This window comes from Talpa occidentalis, unplaced genomic scaffold, assembly GCF_014898055.3.
Source record: "Talpa occidentalis isolate TD23 unplaced genomic scaffold, MPIMG_talOcc4v2.1, whole genome shotgun sequence".
Lineage (NCBI taxonomy): Eukaryota > Metazoa > Chordata > Mammalia > Eulipotyphla > Talpidae > Talpa > Talpa occidentalis.
Genome location: NW_026555331.1, coordinates 31,183,558 through 31,199,226, shown reverse-complemented (window position 1 = coordinate 31,199,226; position 15,669 = coordinate 31,183,558). Strand labels below are relative to the sequence as shown.

At 36.2% G+C, this 15,669-nt stretch overlaps 1 protein-coding gene across 2 annotated transcripts in view; it reads right to left on the bottom strand.

Annotated features, from left to right (window-relative positions):
* RGS22 (regulator of G protein signaling 22) overlaps positions 1–15,669 on the bottom strand; it is a 131,075-nt gene that overhangs the window by 20,496 nt on the left and 94,910 nt on the right. For both annotated transcript variants that reach the window (XM_037503303.2, XM_037503294.2), the window contains 4 exons: positions 6,095–6,289; positions 4,087–4,179; positions 2,910–3,082; positions 1,007–1,169 (listed from right to left, as the gene is read on the bottom strand). In XM_037503303.2, the coding sequence (XP_037359200.1) occupies positions 1,007–1,169; positions 2,910–3,082; positions 4,087–4,179; positions 6,095–6,289 (624 nt within the window). The remainder of the gene's footprint in view (positions 1–1,006; positions 1,170–2,909; positions 3,083–4,086; positions 4,180–6,094; positions 6,290–15,669) is intronic.

The window sequence follows — 15,669 nt, the reverse complement described above, 5'->3', positions numbered from 1 at the left end:
ATATGTGACAGAGATATCCTTAAGCAGGAAATGAGTAAATAAAAATAAATGTAATGGCAAACAGGATTTTTCAAACGTGAATGTCTGGAGTAATATCAGTAAAGAGAAGAACAGAAAAGAAACAGACACGGGATTTAATGGCTGCTAATGTATTTGCTGAAAAGTACAGGGACTTAGTTCAGCACTTATCCTGAGCACCTAGAATAGTGTCTGGCATCCCATAAGCTCTTATATCTATGAATGAATGGATGAATAAAGGTTATATTTATTCTATAAATTACTTAAAAGTAACACATTTTTATAATATGTAATACTTGAGAGAATTTTAAAGATATTTAAGTTGCAAATTCTTGAGTCCCTAAAAAAAAACCTCTAAAGTGTCTAACATGTAAGTCACAAAAGCAAAAGAAAAAAAAAAGACTATAATGGAACACCACTCAGTCATAAAAAAAGATAAAGAGTTGGTGGTGGATGCATTATGGTGATAATACCTGATGGGGATAGCCCAATGTTACCTCAGTGAAAATTAACTAAAATTTAAAAAATAGAAAAGATAAACTCTTGACTTATGTGACAACATGTATGGAAATGGAGGGGACTAATCTAAGATAAATAAGTCACAAGGAAGAAAGACAAATACCAAATGGGGTCACTTAAGTGTGGAATATAGAGAAACCAAAAAGTCAGATAAAACAAATACTTATAACAAACCCTAGAAATTGATAGTAGAATTGAGACTATCATGGGGGAAAGAGAAGGGAAAACGAAGTGTGGAGAGGGCACAATGGACCCTGGTGGAGGACTTTCAGTGCCTCGGTGGTGTGTGTAGTGTGGTAACATACTCTATAAGGTGTGATCTTATACCTCTAAATCATAGACAGTATTGTAAACCAGTGCTACCGTCATAAAATAAAAAAGGAAAAAATGATTTTCAGGTTATTGGTGAAAAGAAAGAAATGATTGGCTTCCATACTTTAATAAAGAAAATATGTTTACATATTGATACCTGGTCCTGCTGATTTAGAGAGGCTGGACTATTAGGCCCAAAGAAATATTTTTTATTAAGGTATTTGTTTTTTATATATACAGATTTTGCCTCCCTTTGCTTTTGATCTCTGTAAGGTATCCTTCGGAACTGCTCAATGTCTGTCCAGCACATAAGATCCATGCTAAAATGAAAACAGAAACAAAGCACAGTCCTTATTTATTTCCCCAAAATTTATTGATTTATTTAATTTTTTGACAAAGCTAGTTGTCTTGACTAGTTAGCACAGCCTTAGATGAAGGCATAATGAGAGCAATATTGTGTCTCTGATTCCTCTGTTGGCCAGTTAGGTGAACTCTATAATACTTCTCATCCTGTCTAAATACATGAATGAGTAGAAGGAGTACCAGAATCCAAAGAAATTCTACTACCATTATTGGTAGTATCGCACATCTATTCCATTAATGATGGGCTAATAAAGTCAAATTCAAATATGGGAAAATTTATACCAATTGCATATCTATTTGGCAACATGCTAAATTTAGAGTAAGTCTCATCACAAGGAAGGGAAACTATGTGAAATGTGGTTCCCAGATCTAACCAGTTCCTGCTATTTTGAATAAAACTATTAGAAAAAATGTGATCAATGCTTCAGTTTATATGCGATAAATTTATCATATGGTTCCAAGATCTATGCAAAGACCAATGCTTCATTATGTATTGGTAATAAAAATTACAAAATATTATAGCAACTTCAATAGCTTCGTGAAATAAAATATTATAGCACTTCAATAGCTTAGTGAACTTGTCAGAAATGGGAAATAAGGTACCTGTATAGATAAATGCAAAAGAAAAAGCAGAAAAGGAAAAGAATAAACATACTGGTGTTTTAATTTAACCATTGGCAAAAGTATCAACAAATACTGTGTAAGCACTTAAAACTACATTTTTGGGGTTGCTATTATCAAAATATACTCCCAAATAACAAAAAGTCATTTATGTAGCTTTCAGTAATTATGCTCATTAATTTTGACTGACATGGGTAAAATCTAGCACCAAGTTACTATTATATCACTATCACTATCAAAATATCTAGTTTAAAAAACAGTAGCTTATACCATATGACCCGGCAATTCTACTACTAGGGATGTACCCAAAGAACACAAAAACATTGATTCAAAAGAACACCTGTACACCTATGTTTATTGCAGCACTATTTACAATAGGTAAAACCTGGAAACAACCCAAATGCCCAAAAATAGATGACAGTATCAAGAAGATGTAGCACATATACACAATGGAATATTATTCAGCAATCAAAAAAGATAAACTCATGCTATTCACAGCAACGTGGGTGGAACTAGAAGGAATTATGCTCAGTGAAACAAACCAGAAGGAAAAAGAAAAATATCGGATGGTTTCACTTACAGCAGGAATATAGGGGAACCCAATAAGACATCAGTGTAAAAAAAAATAACAGCAGTACAAAGCACAACAAAGCAAAAATGAACAATTATAAATCAGACATACTGTAGGGGAGGAGGAAGGTGAGGGATCAAAGGGAGGGAGGGAGGAGCACAGGGGACTGAGGTGATGGTGCACGGGTGCATTGGTGAAGGAAACTCTGTGGGGTCTACACCTAAAGGGGTAGGGAAGCAAATATTGTTTAAAAATGAACAATGATGCAAAAAATTAAAAATATATATATTAAAGAAAAATATAAAGAACCAAATTTCCAATCCATTATGATACTTGGGTAGATACATCTATAAAGCTATGTCTATCTATATCTATAAATACATATCTATAAATAATATAGTTTATTCAGTGTTGCTTTTCATGTTTAAATAAATTGCATCATAAAACCAAAAAAAAGTAGCTTAGAAAATGATGAAATGCATTTAAAATTACCTATGTTCCTCACCTTGAAGAATGAGCCTCAAGAAACTGACGGAAATGTTCAAACTCCAGTTTGTTGTTAAGCAGATCATTAAAATTAAAATGTTTATATTCTGCAGGAACATTATTCCAATATTCTGTTTGTTTAGAAAGATCAGTATGTGATGGAATACCAGTTCCAATGTCACCAGTACTGTCCTAGTGCAACATCAATAGAATGTGCATTATGAAAAAGTGGGGAAAGAATATACAATTTTCCAATAACACTTTTCATAAAAATCTCCTAAACACAACAAATTATCTTCCTAATTTAAATAGCAAAACTTAAATAAAAATTAATTATTAGGACAATGCCATCTAACAATTCAATAATAAACTGGGTAAAGAATTTAGCATCTAGAACCCGTTCTAACACATAGCAGCTTCTGTGCAGTCCCTTTTCATTCCATTTGCTTCTTTTTTCAGGGACATTTAATAAATTATTATTAACTACTTGCTATGAAATACTGATTTGCTGGTGCACATACAGAAACATACATAATTTTATATATCTGATACCACTGTTTTTGTTCCTATATTTTTATATAATAATATGTCCTAAGCATTTTCCAAGTCCATATGTATGTACCTAAACTATCATTTTTATATAAATACATACATACATTTTATGACTTTCCACATCTATCATGGTTTACTTAGCCAATGCAAAGTGGCAAATTTATAAATCAAAATGACATGTAATATCCTGGTCGATACTATGATCTTTTTACTGACTTACCCAAATTATTTCCATTCTTTTCATTTTTTTTCCTCTATAGTTATGCCTGAGGCTGTCACACAACAGTTTCTTTTCTATTTGGAAACTCGATTGAATTATTTTATGACTTGACAACAAATAGAGCTGCTGTCATAGAGAAAGTTACCAGTAATATTCAAAGGAATATAATGTGGCTGAAGTCTCATAGCTAAGGCAAATGAGTAGCTGATTTCCCTTTGCTATTTCATCTGTTTTATTGTTAAATGTGTTCATAAAATGTGACATCTGTCAAATGCAGCATACCAGGCAGCAGAAAAATGAAAAAATGAAAAAGCCTATTCTCTACCAAATCAACACACCGCCCCCCGCCCGTCAATATATGCAGTGGCAACCCTCTCAGGATAAAAGAACAAATATAGTTTTTCTAAGTAGAGAGTTGTCTTACTTCAGCTTTCTTGGAAAATGTCTCTTTATGCAAAGCCTGTAGCTTTCTGAAGTATGTGGAGTCTAGCTGTCGAATTTCTTCCACCAGCTCCACCTAATAAAATAATAATAAAGTTCGCAACATCAATAGAATGTGCATTATGAAAAAGTGGGGAAAGAATGCACAATTTTCCAATAATGTTGGGCTAAAAAAACAAACTTGCCAATAAAGTAAATTGTGTTGTAGGAAAAGGCAGGAGGACAAACAGTAAAAAATATTAGTTATAGCAAATTCACATTTCAAATACATGTGATAAAAATATGCACACATTTCTACATAATGATACAGTACCACAAAAGAGCACTCCTTTCTGCACACCCCATTGAACTAGTCAACAGTGCAATATGTTGGATCACATTTCCAGTTTCATTCATTATATCAGGATAAAAGTCAAAAAGGCAGGTACTGCTAGCTTTAAGGACAAATAATCAAGAGAAGAACAGGAAATGATAAGACTCCATTGTTAGCAGTCTGTGAGCGAAGGTTTATTGCTTAGAGGGAAGTCAATCATCAAATCAAACCTCATAGTAGGTCTCAGTCTTCAGAGTGTGATCACACTGCTTTATATAATCAGTACAGTAAGATTACTTTCCATTTCTCTGTTGCAGGGAAAAATCAATTTGGCTGACTGAAAAAGGACTTTTTTGTATTTAAGAGCTAGTTTTGGTAGTCTCCTTGGTTATCCTTTTTAGGAAAGAATCTAATGTAATCCTGTCAGCTGGACATTTAGAGAAGTTCTCTGGGCTGATTTAAGGAGGTTTCTAGAATCAAAGAGAGATTTATTTTTCCTCTTACTAAAGAGTGTAATATTTGTCCATACCTTTTATAACAATCATTACTAATGCCAAAACTTTTTGGGTTAGAAAGTTAGTTGTAATTCTAAATCTTTTTTTTTTTTCCCAGTCATTTCAGGATCACGCTCCTCCACACTATATACTGTATTTAAAATAATGACTAGAGAGGATTTTTAAAAATCTCATATACTACCTTAAGTTTCCCAGTATAATATGTGTATTTTTGTAGTGAAAGGATGCAGTGCTAATTTTTTCAGGACAAAGAGAAATCAGGAATGAAAATTTAATCATTCTGGTAGTTCAGTTTAGTAAGACACAACAATAATTTCACTCACAACCGAGAAGGTAACTCTCTCAACAATGCTGTGGTATTTTTACCTTAATTCCCTACTCCATTCTTCCTGATAGGAGACATGACTCTCTACAAAGCTGTGGAGAAGCCAACCGAGTTCCACCTGAAATGACCTCATGTACAGGGTACGTGCATTAACTTAAAAAAAATACTCGTGAATGGTTTTAATTTGTGATTCAAAATAAATATTTAAAGAAATTTCCTCCACCCATCAATAAGAATAGTGAAAATATTCAAGCACTGAGGCTTACAACGACCTCATTTGGAATGAGAAAGGATGTGTTGAAACTTTCATCCAATCAAGCAGTCTGACCTGATGAACATCTGGGGATGCTTTAAAATAGCAGCACTGAAGTCAGAGAATGTGCTTCCACAATACATATGAGACGTTTATATTTTCCATGGGTGTAATATTTACTGTAACTCATCCAGCATAAAATTAAACGGGCTTTTTTCATTAATCAAAATTAAAGACACTGCTGAGAAATGGGAAGAAGGGACAAAGCCAGTGGATGATCACAGTGTATTGGCTGGTTTACAGGAGGCCAACATTCAGATTTCTCTCTGCTGACATATTTGTACAGAGAACTAAAAATGAATCAATTTAAAGCTTTTTTAAGGGGACAACAGGGAAACTAGCAAAAAAAAAAAAAAAGTTAATGAAAACTTTCCCTGCCCCAGTTTTGAGCCTGCTTAAATGTTAAGTGTGAATCCTTCACCCACATGAGACATTTTTCATTTTTCCCTTGTGAATTAATGTCACTCATTATCAATTTTGCAGTAGACCTGAAGGTTCACACACCATTTATCAGTGCCACAATACCTTTCTGTAGGCAAGCTGGTCTGATTTTACCATCATTGTCCAGGGTTCAAGTAGGAGGAGAAGAATATATTCTTCTGCTGTGTCAAAAAGGTCTTCAAATGGTGGCTGTATTTTCATATAAATTTCTTTTTTCTTTTCCTGTTGAAGTCCAATGTCAAAAGTGGCTGAAGGAGCGACATATGTGGCAAAAAGATACTAAAGGGGGAGAAAGGAGAAGATACTGGGAGAAACTATAATGGTTAGCAGATTACTTAGCAAAGACATTTTTTAAAAAAGTAAAAGATGACAAAACAAGCTCAAGTGATTTTTTTCCTGAATGATATGCAAAACTACTTAAAAAAGCAGTGTGTTTATTCAAAAGACTGCTTTTCACTTTGTCTTCCTATTACTTCCTTAGTAATTAGTCAATTAGTCAATGGATGTTGACAAGAATATGATTTGGAAATTCCAGTTTTTCTCAGGCTATTATGTTATGACTGATTGAGAGGCTATACATTCTTTTCCCCCTTACATTCCATGGCATTTTCTAACACATTTGTACTACTTTCTAAAGTGATGTGAAATGGCCTTGTGGAAACAAGATGCAAGAATGCACCAGGTCTGTAAGCTGGTTATTAGTCTTCTAGTTTAAAGACCCAACAGACTATATGCCCTACCCAACTGAGTTGCAAAATTCTTATGACTGTTGTTAATGTTTTCTTTTTGCTGTAAAAATGTCTCCATCTGGTGTCCAATGATGTGGAAGAAATACAAGAAAGAAAGAAGAGAAACTGGAGATATAGACAAAGAGCTTCCAGCTTCCTACACAAAGTTTCCTGGAGGTCAATTTCTACTAATTTGCCTTCTCTCAATAATACCTGTTTAAATTTGAGAAGCAATTGACTAACATTTTACTTTTAAAATGCTGTGCACTGGGCCTCCCCTGGTAGTGCAGTGGTTGAGCGCTGGGTTGTGAAGCTGCCCGCAGCCTCTGCAGCGCCGGTTCGATCCCCGGCTGACGGCAAGGGTCCCACATGGCACGCAGACCTTTCCTGCCACCTGCTGCTCCCCTCAGCAGTGTATTTCTTTGTCAGTCTGCCTGTTCTGTTCCCCACTCTGGCTCTAGTAAATTTTCTCACCCTCCCACGCTTCTGACTGTACCCAGTGCTTGTATAAATATTTTTTTTAAAAAAAGGCTTTAAAATGCTGTATACTGGGCCTCCCCTGGCGCAGGTGGTTGAGCTCAACGCTGTGAAGCTGTCCGCAGCCTCTGCAGCGCCAGTTCGATCCCGGCCGGCGGGCGAGGGTCCCATATGGCACGGCAGACCTCTCCTGTCTCACCCGCTGCTCCCCTCAGCAGTGTATTTCATCAGTCTGCTTGTTCTGTTCCCCACTCTGTCTCTGGGGAATCCTCTCACCCTCCCGGGCATCTGGCCTGTACCCTGGTTCTTGTATAAATAAATAAATAAATCTTAATAAATAAATAAATAAAAATGAAATAAAATGCTGTATACTGGATATGTGATACCCTGTATAACAGATTTAAATGTTGTTTTAATAAGAATATCTAATTGTATTTTATTTCATATACTTAAACTTTGGATCTGTAAAGCCCAGGCAAAACCCAGGCAATAGATAGAATAGATAGAAGATAGATAGATAGATAGATAGATAGATAGATAGATAGATAGATAGATAGATAGATTAGATAGATAGATATAGATTTGTACCAAATATCAAATAATTTTTTAGATTATTTTAAAGAGTAAAGATTCCACATTAATAACATTGTATATACTAAATACCTACTACATCTTAGGTACTTGGATAGGCGTTATATATGCAAAGATTACAGGAGTTATATATGCAATGAATAAGACCCAATGTCTGCCCATTGGTAGTGATAGAGAAATGAAAACAATACAGTATGATAAATATCACATTGAGGTATGGATTACAAATAAGATCTTCAATGATTATCTATATTTTCAAGTTCACAAGCCATTTAATCACCTTATTTTTTAAAAATCAGGTAATACTGGTTTATAACACTGCATATGAGGCAGACTCCTCACCTTCTCAGATGCCTGTCACCACATCACACCCACCACCAAGGCACCCATAGTCATCTTTTCAAGCTTTACAGTCAAATACCAATTTTTCTGCAGATTCCCAAACTTTACTATTTCAACATTCCATACCATTGCACATATTATTATTTAATCTTGAATATTTTTATGACTGATAAAATTCTAAATTTTTCTTTTAAAAACCAGCATGGATTTCTCCTCCTTTGGGAAAATTTCACTCATACCCTTCTTCCAAGGCCATACTTTTCTTCTACTATACCTATCTCACTTAAATGCAATGAAGTATTTATATGTCTTCTCTTCTACAACAAGGTCCTTGAGGGCAAATACTGAAGCTTATTCATCTGCAATTCTCCAACTCCTAAAACTCTTCTTGGCAGGGATGGATCCCATAAATGCTTATTGAATTATTCTGAATCCACAGTAAAGACTCATTTATGTCTTGGGATGGGTAAATAAAATGTTCAGAAACTCTTTCAAGAGGAGATAATTCTTATACTACTCATTATTATTTTAAAAAGGGAAATTTCGCCTTTTGTGACATTACTAGAAGTTGAAGTAATTATGCTAAGTGAAACAGAAAGTGAAAGAAAATAACTGGATGGTTGCTCTGATATGTAGAATATAAATAACCAGAGCAAATGAACAAAAAAATGGTGGTTACCATAAAGAAAGGGGGAAAAAGATGGGAGGAAAGGGTAGAAGCATCAATTTGATAGAGGTAATGGCACTAGAACTTTGGTGGCAGGTGTGGTGAGACATATACATATTGAGGTATGAAGCTGTTCATCCAAAATTAGTAAACTATTGACAAGTCAATAAAATGTTATTTTTTAAAAAGAGAGAGAAAGACGATAATCCTTAAGCTGAATCCTTAAAGATGAGTTGGAGTCAATCAGAAGAATGAAGGGAATTGGTGAAAAAGGTAATTCAAGAAGGAAAACATGATCCAAGGCACGGAAACCTAGCTGGGCTTTATAAATTGTGGAGATAATCTAGGCTTCAAGTAGATAACTGGCTAAAGGAAAGATATAGCATAAGATGCTATTAAGGGAAAAGGCACTAAAGCATGTATATGATCTTTTATCCTTCAGTAAGGAATTTGAATCTTTTATATAAGCTATACAATGGGGACTCTCTGAGAAGTAACATTATTGAATATGATTTTTTAAAAAATAAATCAGTGTTATAAAGAGGAGAAACAGATTGAGTAGATCAAGATTTGAGGCAGTTTGGGACCCCCCTGGTGGCACAAGGGGTTAAGTCTCAGCACTATGAAGCTATCAGCAGCCACTGCAGCATGAGTTCAATCCCCAGCCATGGCACAGCAGACCTCTCCCATCTGGCCTGCTGCTCCCCTCAGCAGTGCATTTCAGTAGATCCGACTGTTCTGCTGCCTGTTCTGCTCCCCACTCGGAATCCTCTCACCCCCAAAGCCCCCGGGCACCTCTGGCCTACATCCCAGCTCTTGTATGCATAAATAAATAAATAAATCTTTTTTAAAAAGAGAGAGAAGGGCCTCCCCGGTGGCGCAGCAGTTGAGCGCTGGGTTGCGAAGCTGCCCGCGGCCTCTGCAGCGCCGGTTCGATCCCGGCTGCTCCCCGGCCACCGGAGGAGGGTCCCACATGGCGTGCAGACCTCTCCTGTTGCCCGCTGCTCCCCTCAGCAGTGTACTTCGGTCCTTCTGCCTGCTCTGCTCCCCGCTCTGGCTCTGGTGAATTCTCTCACCCTCCCGCGCTTCTGACTGCACCCAGTGCAGGTACAAACAAACAAACAAATAAATAAATAAATAAATAAACATGCCTCTAAAAAAAAAAAAGAGAAAAATTTGAGGCAGTTTGGAAGTTATTTCAACAGCCACACAAGAGGACACTGCTGAGGGGAGCAGCGAGCGCAACAGGAGAGGCCTGCACGCCATGTGGGACCCTCGCCCGGAGGCCGGGAATCGAACCGGTGCTGTAGAGGCTGCGGGCAGCTTCGCAGCCCAGCGCTCAACCGCTGCGCCACCGGGGAGGCCCTCTAGTCTGCTTTTTTTGCAAGAGCTGTTTACTCTTCTCAAGTTTCTCTTTGCTTTCTTTCTTTTTTTTAAAGATTTTTATTTATTTATTTATTTATTTATTTATTTATTTATTTATTTATTTATGCAAGCACTGGGTACAGTCAGAAGCGCGGGAGGGTGAGAGAATTCACCAGAGCCAGAGCAGGGAGCAGAGCAGGCAGAAGGACCGAAGTACACTGCTGAGGGGAGCAGCGGGTGGCAGGAGAGGTCTGCACGACATGTGGGACATGTGGGACCCTCCTCCGGTGGCCGGGAAGCAGCCGGGGATCGAACCGGCGCTGCAGAGGCTGCGGGCAGCTTCGCAACCTGGCGCTCAACCGCTGCGCCACCGGGGAGGCCTTCTCTTTGCTTTCTTATAGTCTTTTCTTACCACAACAAACAGAGAAATCCTTTTGCAATTCACCCATGTGCTCATACTCTCCAGTGTCTATTCACGTTATGTAGAATAAAGATCAAAGTTCTTATAACTACCTGTAATAGAGTTTTGGGAAGTTTCTCAATCTGAGTGTGACAAGGGTTTTAGTTCAGTATCTCCCAGTAAGGAAGCCCCTGTAAATACCCTAAGTTCTCAAGGAATAGGGGTGAATCAAACATAGATTCTAGCCTTGAGTCTTTAAAATAACAAAAGAAAATTATTGCTGACTTCCAATTCTATACCCAGCAAAAAATGCCCTCCAAAATTAAAAATAAGATATCCTAAATAGCAAATAAAAATACCATTGCTAGTAGCTCTCCCCTAAATAAATAAATCAAATAAAGAGTGGCCCAATACAAAAGCAGGAAAGAATAGAGAATAGAAAGCATAAATATGAAGGTAAATGTAATAAATTTTGATTATAAAATATGATAATAATGAATAAAGGTAGGCATTCATTAAAGTTCTATGTTCAACTTTTTTTTCTTCTCAGTTCACATTCTTTCAGGTTGTCACACATAGGACAGTTATGCTCTCATAGGACTTTCATGCTGTAAATTCTATGCCTTTTATGTACTTAATCCTTATCATGTTTTTGCCTTTCATGGAACTTCTATTCATACTAAAGGACTCAGTCTTCCTCACTCCCAAAGACTGGCTTAGGTATCATTCTATGTGCTCCCATAGGACCCTATACTTATATGATTTTCTTGCTGGACTGTAAGTTCTATGAAGTCAGATATTAGGTCTACTTTTTTTTATTACTTTTATCTGTTTATTAATGATCCCTAGCATTTGACATAATACTAACTTTAGGATGAATGGGCGGGTAGATGGATGGATGAGTGGATGGATGGATGAATTAGTTCATCTATTATCAAAAACTTAAAAACCAACAATATATGTGGAAGAAACCCAATATATGTAAGTTACATCTTTCCTGAAATTGAAGCCCTTTCTGTTAGCTGCCTGAAACTTTAGTTACATAAACAGTTTATGGACACTCAAACTCAGTGTCTCAATAATACAATGAATTCTCTTTCCGTGCTTTCCAAGCCTCTCCCTTCCTCCTGTATTTCCAGTTTTCATTAATGACAGATCACTGATAGCACATTCTTTGACTTCCTCAGTTTCCTCCTCAAATACAAGTCTTATGAATTTAATCTCCACAATGAAACAAGGAGAAACTGACAAGTGTAAAAACCAGAAGAAATAAGAAGCAGCAGTTCTATCCCAACAAAAACCAATAAAACTCAATCTCCTCACCAAGCATGGCCAGACCCTTTCCAGGTTACTGTCTGCTACTCCTATTACTGAATTAAACACTCTGCTCAATTGGAGCCAGAGTGGTCCATGCAATACTATTGGGCTGAATATCCCACAGTCCCAAACAGCTACAATTCTAGTTTAAGCCACCTGTCCTGGCATAATTTGTTAATAGTCCCTTTACACTCTCATAGGACTCCTGGCTTAGATGGTAAGTTTTATCATCTTTTGTTTTGATATTTAAAAAATATTTTATATTTTCCACAATAATCTAGTATAAAAATTTTCAAACAGAAAGGTACATACCATCAGTAGCTTTACAGTTTTGCTTTCTCATCTGTCTACCATTTGTCTGTCTATCCCATTGCTTATCCACAAATTCATCCAAGTATTTTTTTTAGCAATTTATTTATTCTTTTAATTGAGGTAATATTAGGATCCTCCCCATTGGGTATTGCCACCATAGGGCATCCTTATACTTAACAGCCACCCACAGTTTGATAAAATTATTAAATATCTCTAAAACAAGATGTCTTGGAAATATCTGACACATACTTAAAAGTTGAAAATAAAGGAAGGAAATAAAGGAAAGGAGTCAAAGCTTCACTCAAGGAGTATTTTATTTAGAAATTGTATTGACTGATGCTTCATAGACTTCCTTATTAAGGATAAACATACTAAATGAAAACTGTACTAAAAATAAAAAATATTTCCCTATCTGACTGCAACAAAATTTAAGTATTTGTTTGCCCCTTTTTTTTTCTTTTCCACTCACAATCAGATTTTTTTTTTTTAATAAATTGTCCCAAGTACTACTAAGGTGTTTTTTTTGTTTGTTTGTTTTGTTTTTTTTAAGATCCATTTTTATTTATTTATACACTCACTGGGCACAGTCAGAAGCGCAATCAGATTTATCAAAACATTGTTCCTATTCTCTAAGTAATTTCTCTTTGTTCAATTCCCACTGCGATAACCAGCATAATCCTTAAGGGCAATATACTCCTCTCACCTCCCCAACTCTTAATTAGTCTTATTGTAAAATCACAGAACTGGAAGCAATAGAGAGAAGCTTTCTTGAAAGGTCATTCTTCCTGCAGTATCCCAAGCCCACATTATATATATTCACCATCTTCCTGTGCGTTTGCTCTCTCCGCTGGGTGGTAGCAACAGACATGGTTGGGTAGTAAAGAGGAGGAAATTTAATTCCATTGTCAATTCTTTATTAGGCCACAGAATCAATTTGGAGTATTTTCCACTGAATTATGCCATTAAAATCTGATAAGTGTTTCTCATAATCCATGGACAATCCAAGTGGATAACTGATAAGCACTGACTTAGTCATACATGACAAACACAAAGGATGTAGTCATATATACACAAGAAAATTAATAAACTAAACACCACCTTTAAAGTCTTTATAAACATGATAAAAAATCATTTTTAAGTTGATCTAAATGGATTTTAAAATGGAATGTAAAGATTATGCTTTATGATTGCTAAATAATATAGTCTAATTATGGGCTAAAAACATTGTTTAACATGGTTTAACAGTGTATCTGGGGATTACTTGCATTTTTTATTGACCACCCAGTTCTTCCTTTCTAGCCACTGAGTAAATAACAATGTAGCTGATGTTGGAGAAGAAAATGCTTCCTTCATTTCCAAGTCAGCTACTCTGATTCACATTAAAGCAGAGATTCGCTCAGGCACAGCTGTGGCCGACATGATTCCAATTTAAACATTAACCTATGATGCTTTAACAACCCAGCAGGAAAGTTTTGGAGAAGGGATACAAGCACTGCCTGTCTGTGATCAAACTGCCTGGCACTGTGCATAACAAGGTTCTAAACTCCATCTCTCCTGGAGACACGCAGAGGTTATGTAATCAGGAAATGCACAATGGGCGGCTTGCCCAGCCCACTCTACACCTGTGCCTGTGACTCACTTTCTTGGCGTCTGTATCAAGTAGGGGGGGAAGCAGTGCCTCTCCCTAAAATAATCTCTTACAGTCTTGAAATCCTGGGAGTTAATTTTCTTGTTTAATTAAACTCCCAAGGCCTTATTAAACTCTAACAAGACTATCTACAGAAAAGGATGTAGGATGGATTCCATGGACCCAGGAGGAAAACTGAACTGGAAAGTGGAAGAGAGAAGCAAACTGGGAGAAATGAAGATGAGAGAATTACTTTTCAAACATGTTAGCTTATTGGTATTACAGGGGGAAAACACAAAAATATTTCTGTGTTTGTCTCTTTAAGGAAATCTCAGATGTTTCATTAACTGGAATCCATATCTTGTACACAACAGCTATAATGCACTAGACAGGAGATAGTACAAATTAAAATGTGACAGTTCCCATTTCAATTTATGTATTTTTCAACACTAAGATATTTTCAAGCAAGATTTCAGCATCACCAGTTAGTAATTTTCAAAATCATTTTGAAAGTATAGGTTAATTGGCCTTCTCTTGGATGGAAGTAGATCCCCATCTCCTTTAAAGTATATCACAATGCATTCCAGGCTTATTGTTCCCACATTTTATTCATTTTTTTAATAAAAAATGAATGTACTGATGGTCTCTGACTGCATAAGAAAGCCCAGATAAGCATACCTGAGAAAGGAGAATTCTGAATATATTGAACGTATTCTTGTTTTTAACAGTGTTAAAAGCAAAAAGAAAAAGTATTTTACACAACTGTTTGTGCTATTTGGATTTCTCATTGCACCAAAGACTAAATGATGATAGCTATGAGATTCGTTTCCAATTATCAAGCTCCTGCAGCACCCAGAAAAATATCCTCACTGTGCCAGAGGTTAGTGCAGTCTTTGGGGAAGCATCTTTTCCATAAGGAAGGGCCATTTGATGAGCTACAGCTTGACACTCATCTGTGTTCCAATAAAAACAAGAATAATTTCTGTATAGCCTTAAAAGGCAAAGTCAAGAATAATACCAAATGTTGTAGCACATGTGTTGATTTGTTATGTTACATTTCAGCTGTTAGTTATGCTAATGGAATAGTTTCACATACTTCATTTTGATGTATTTATTTTAATGATCATGTGCATGTATCTTTTTATGATTGCCTGGTAACACCAATTCCATGATGTTCTGCTGTCACCACCAGGCGAGGACTGGAAGTAAGAAACAGAAACATAAAACTTCAACTTTAGAATTGTATGTATTAAAATGAGTCCCTTAGCATACCAGAGACAAGAGCTGTCAAAATCTGTATGTTGTGAGTTCTTAATGCCAGAGTATAGGACATCTAGCAGAGCACACCACCACACTAACTAAAATTGGGGACATTTTAAAAGTAGTTTTAAAATATCACTGATTAAACCATTCCACAGCAAACAAACATTCATGCTACAGCATTTGGGGTCATTAGGAAGTTCATTTTTCTTAGACCCATTACTCGACTGCAATGATAAGTGAAGAAATTCTAATTGTGCGACATGTAGCAAGCATTCTCCTAATGATTGTACTAGATGCCCACTAAGAGAAAACAGAAGTATAAAACTGTGCTGTCGATATTTCCTCCTACTTATTGGAATGTAGCATTAGGGTTCTGCCAGATGGACTAACAGGGTAAGGGCAACAAAGACCTAGCTGGCTCCTTAGGAAGAAGATATTCCCCACAAAACTCATGGCACTATTTCATACACTGTAAAGACAAATAGTCGAAAACCTTGGCTAATGAAATATACAAAGTTTTTTTTTTTTATAAGTTCCTTCTTTTAGTTCACAATAAACAAATTTCAGGAC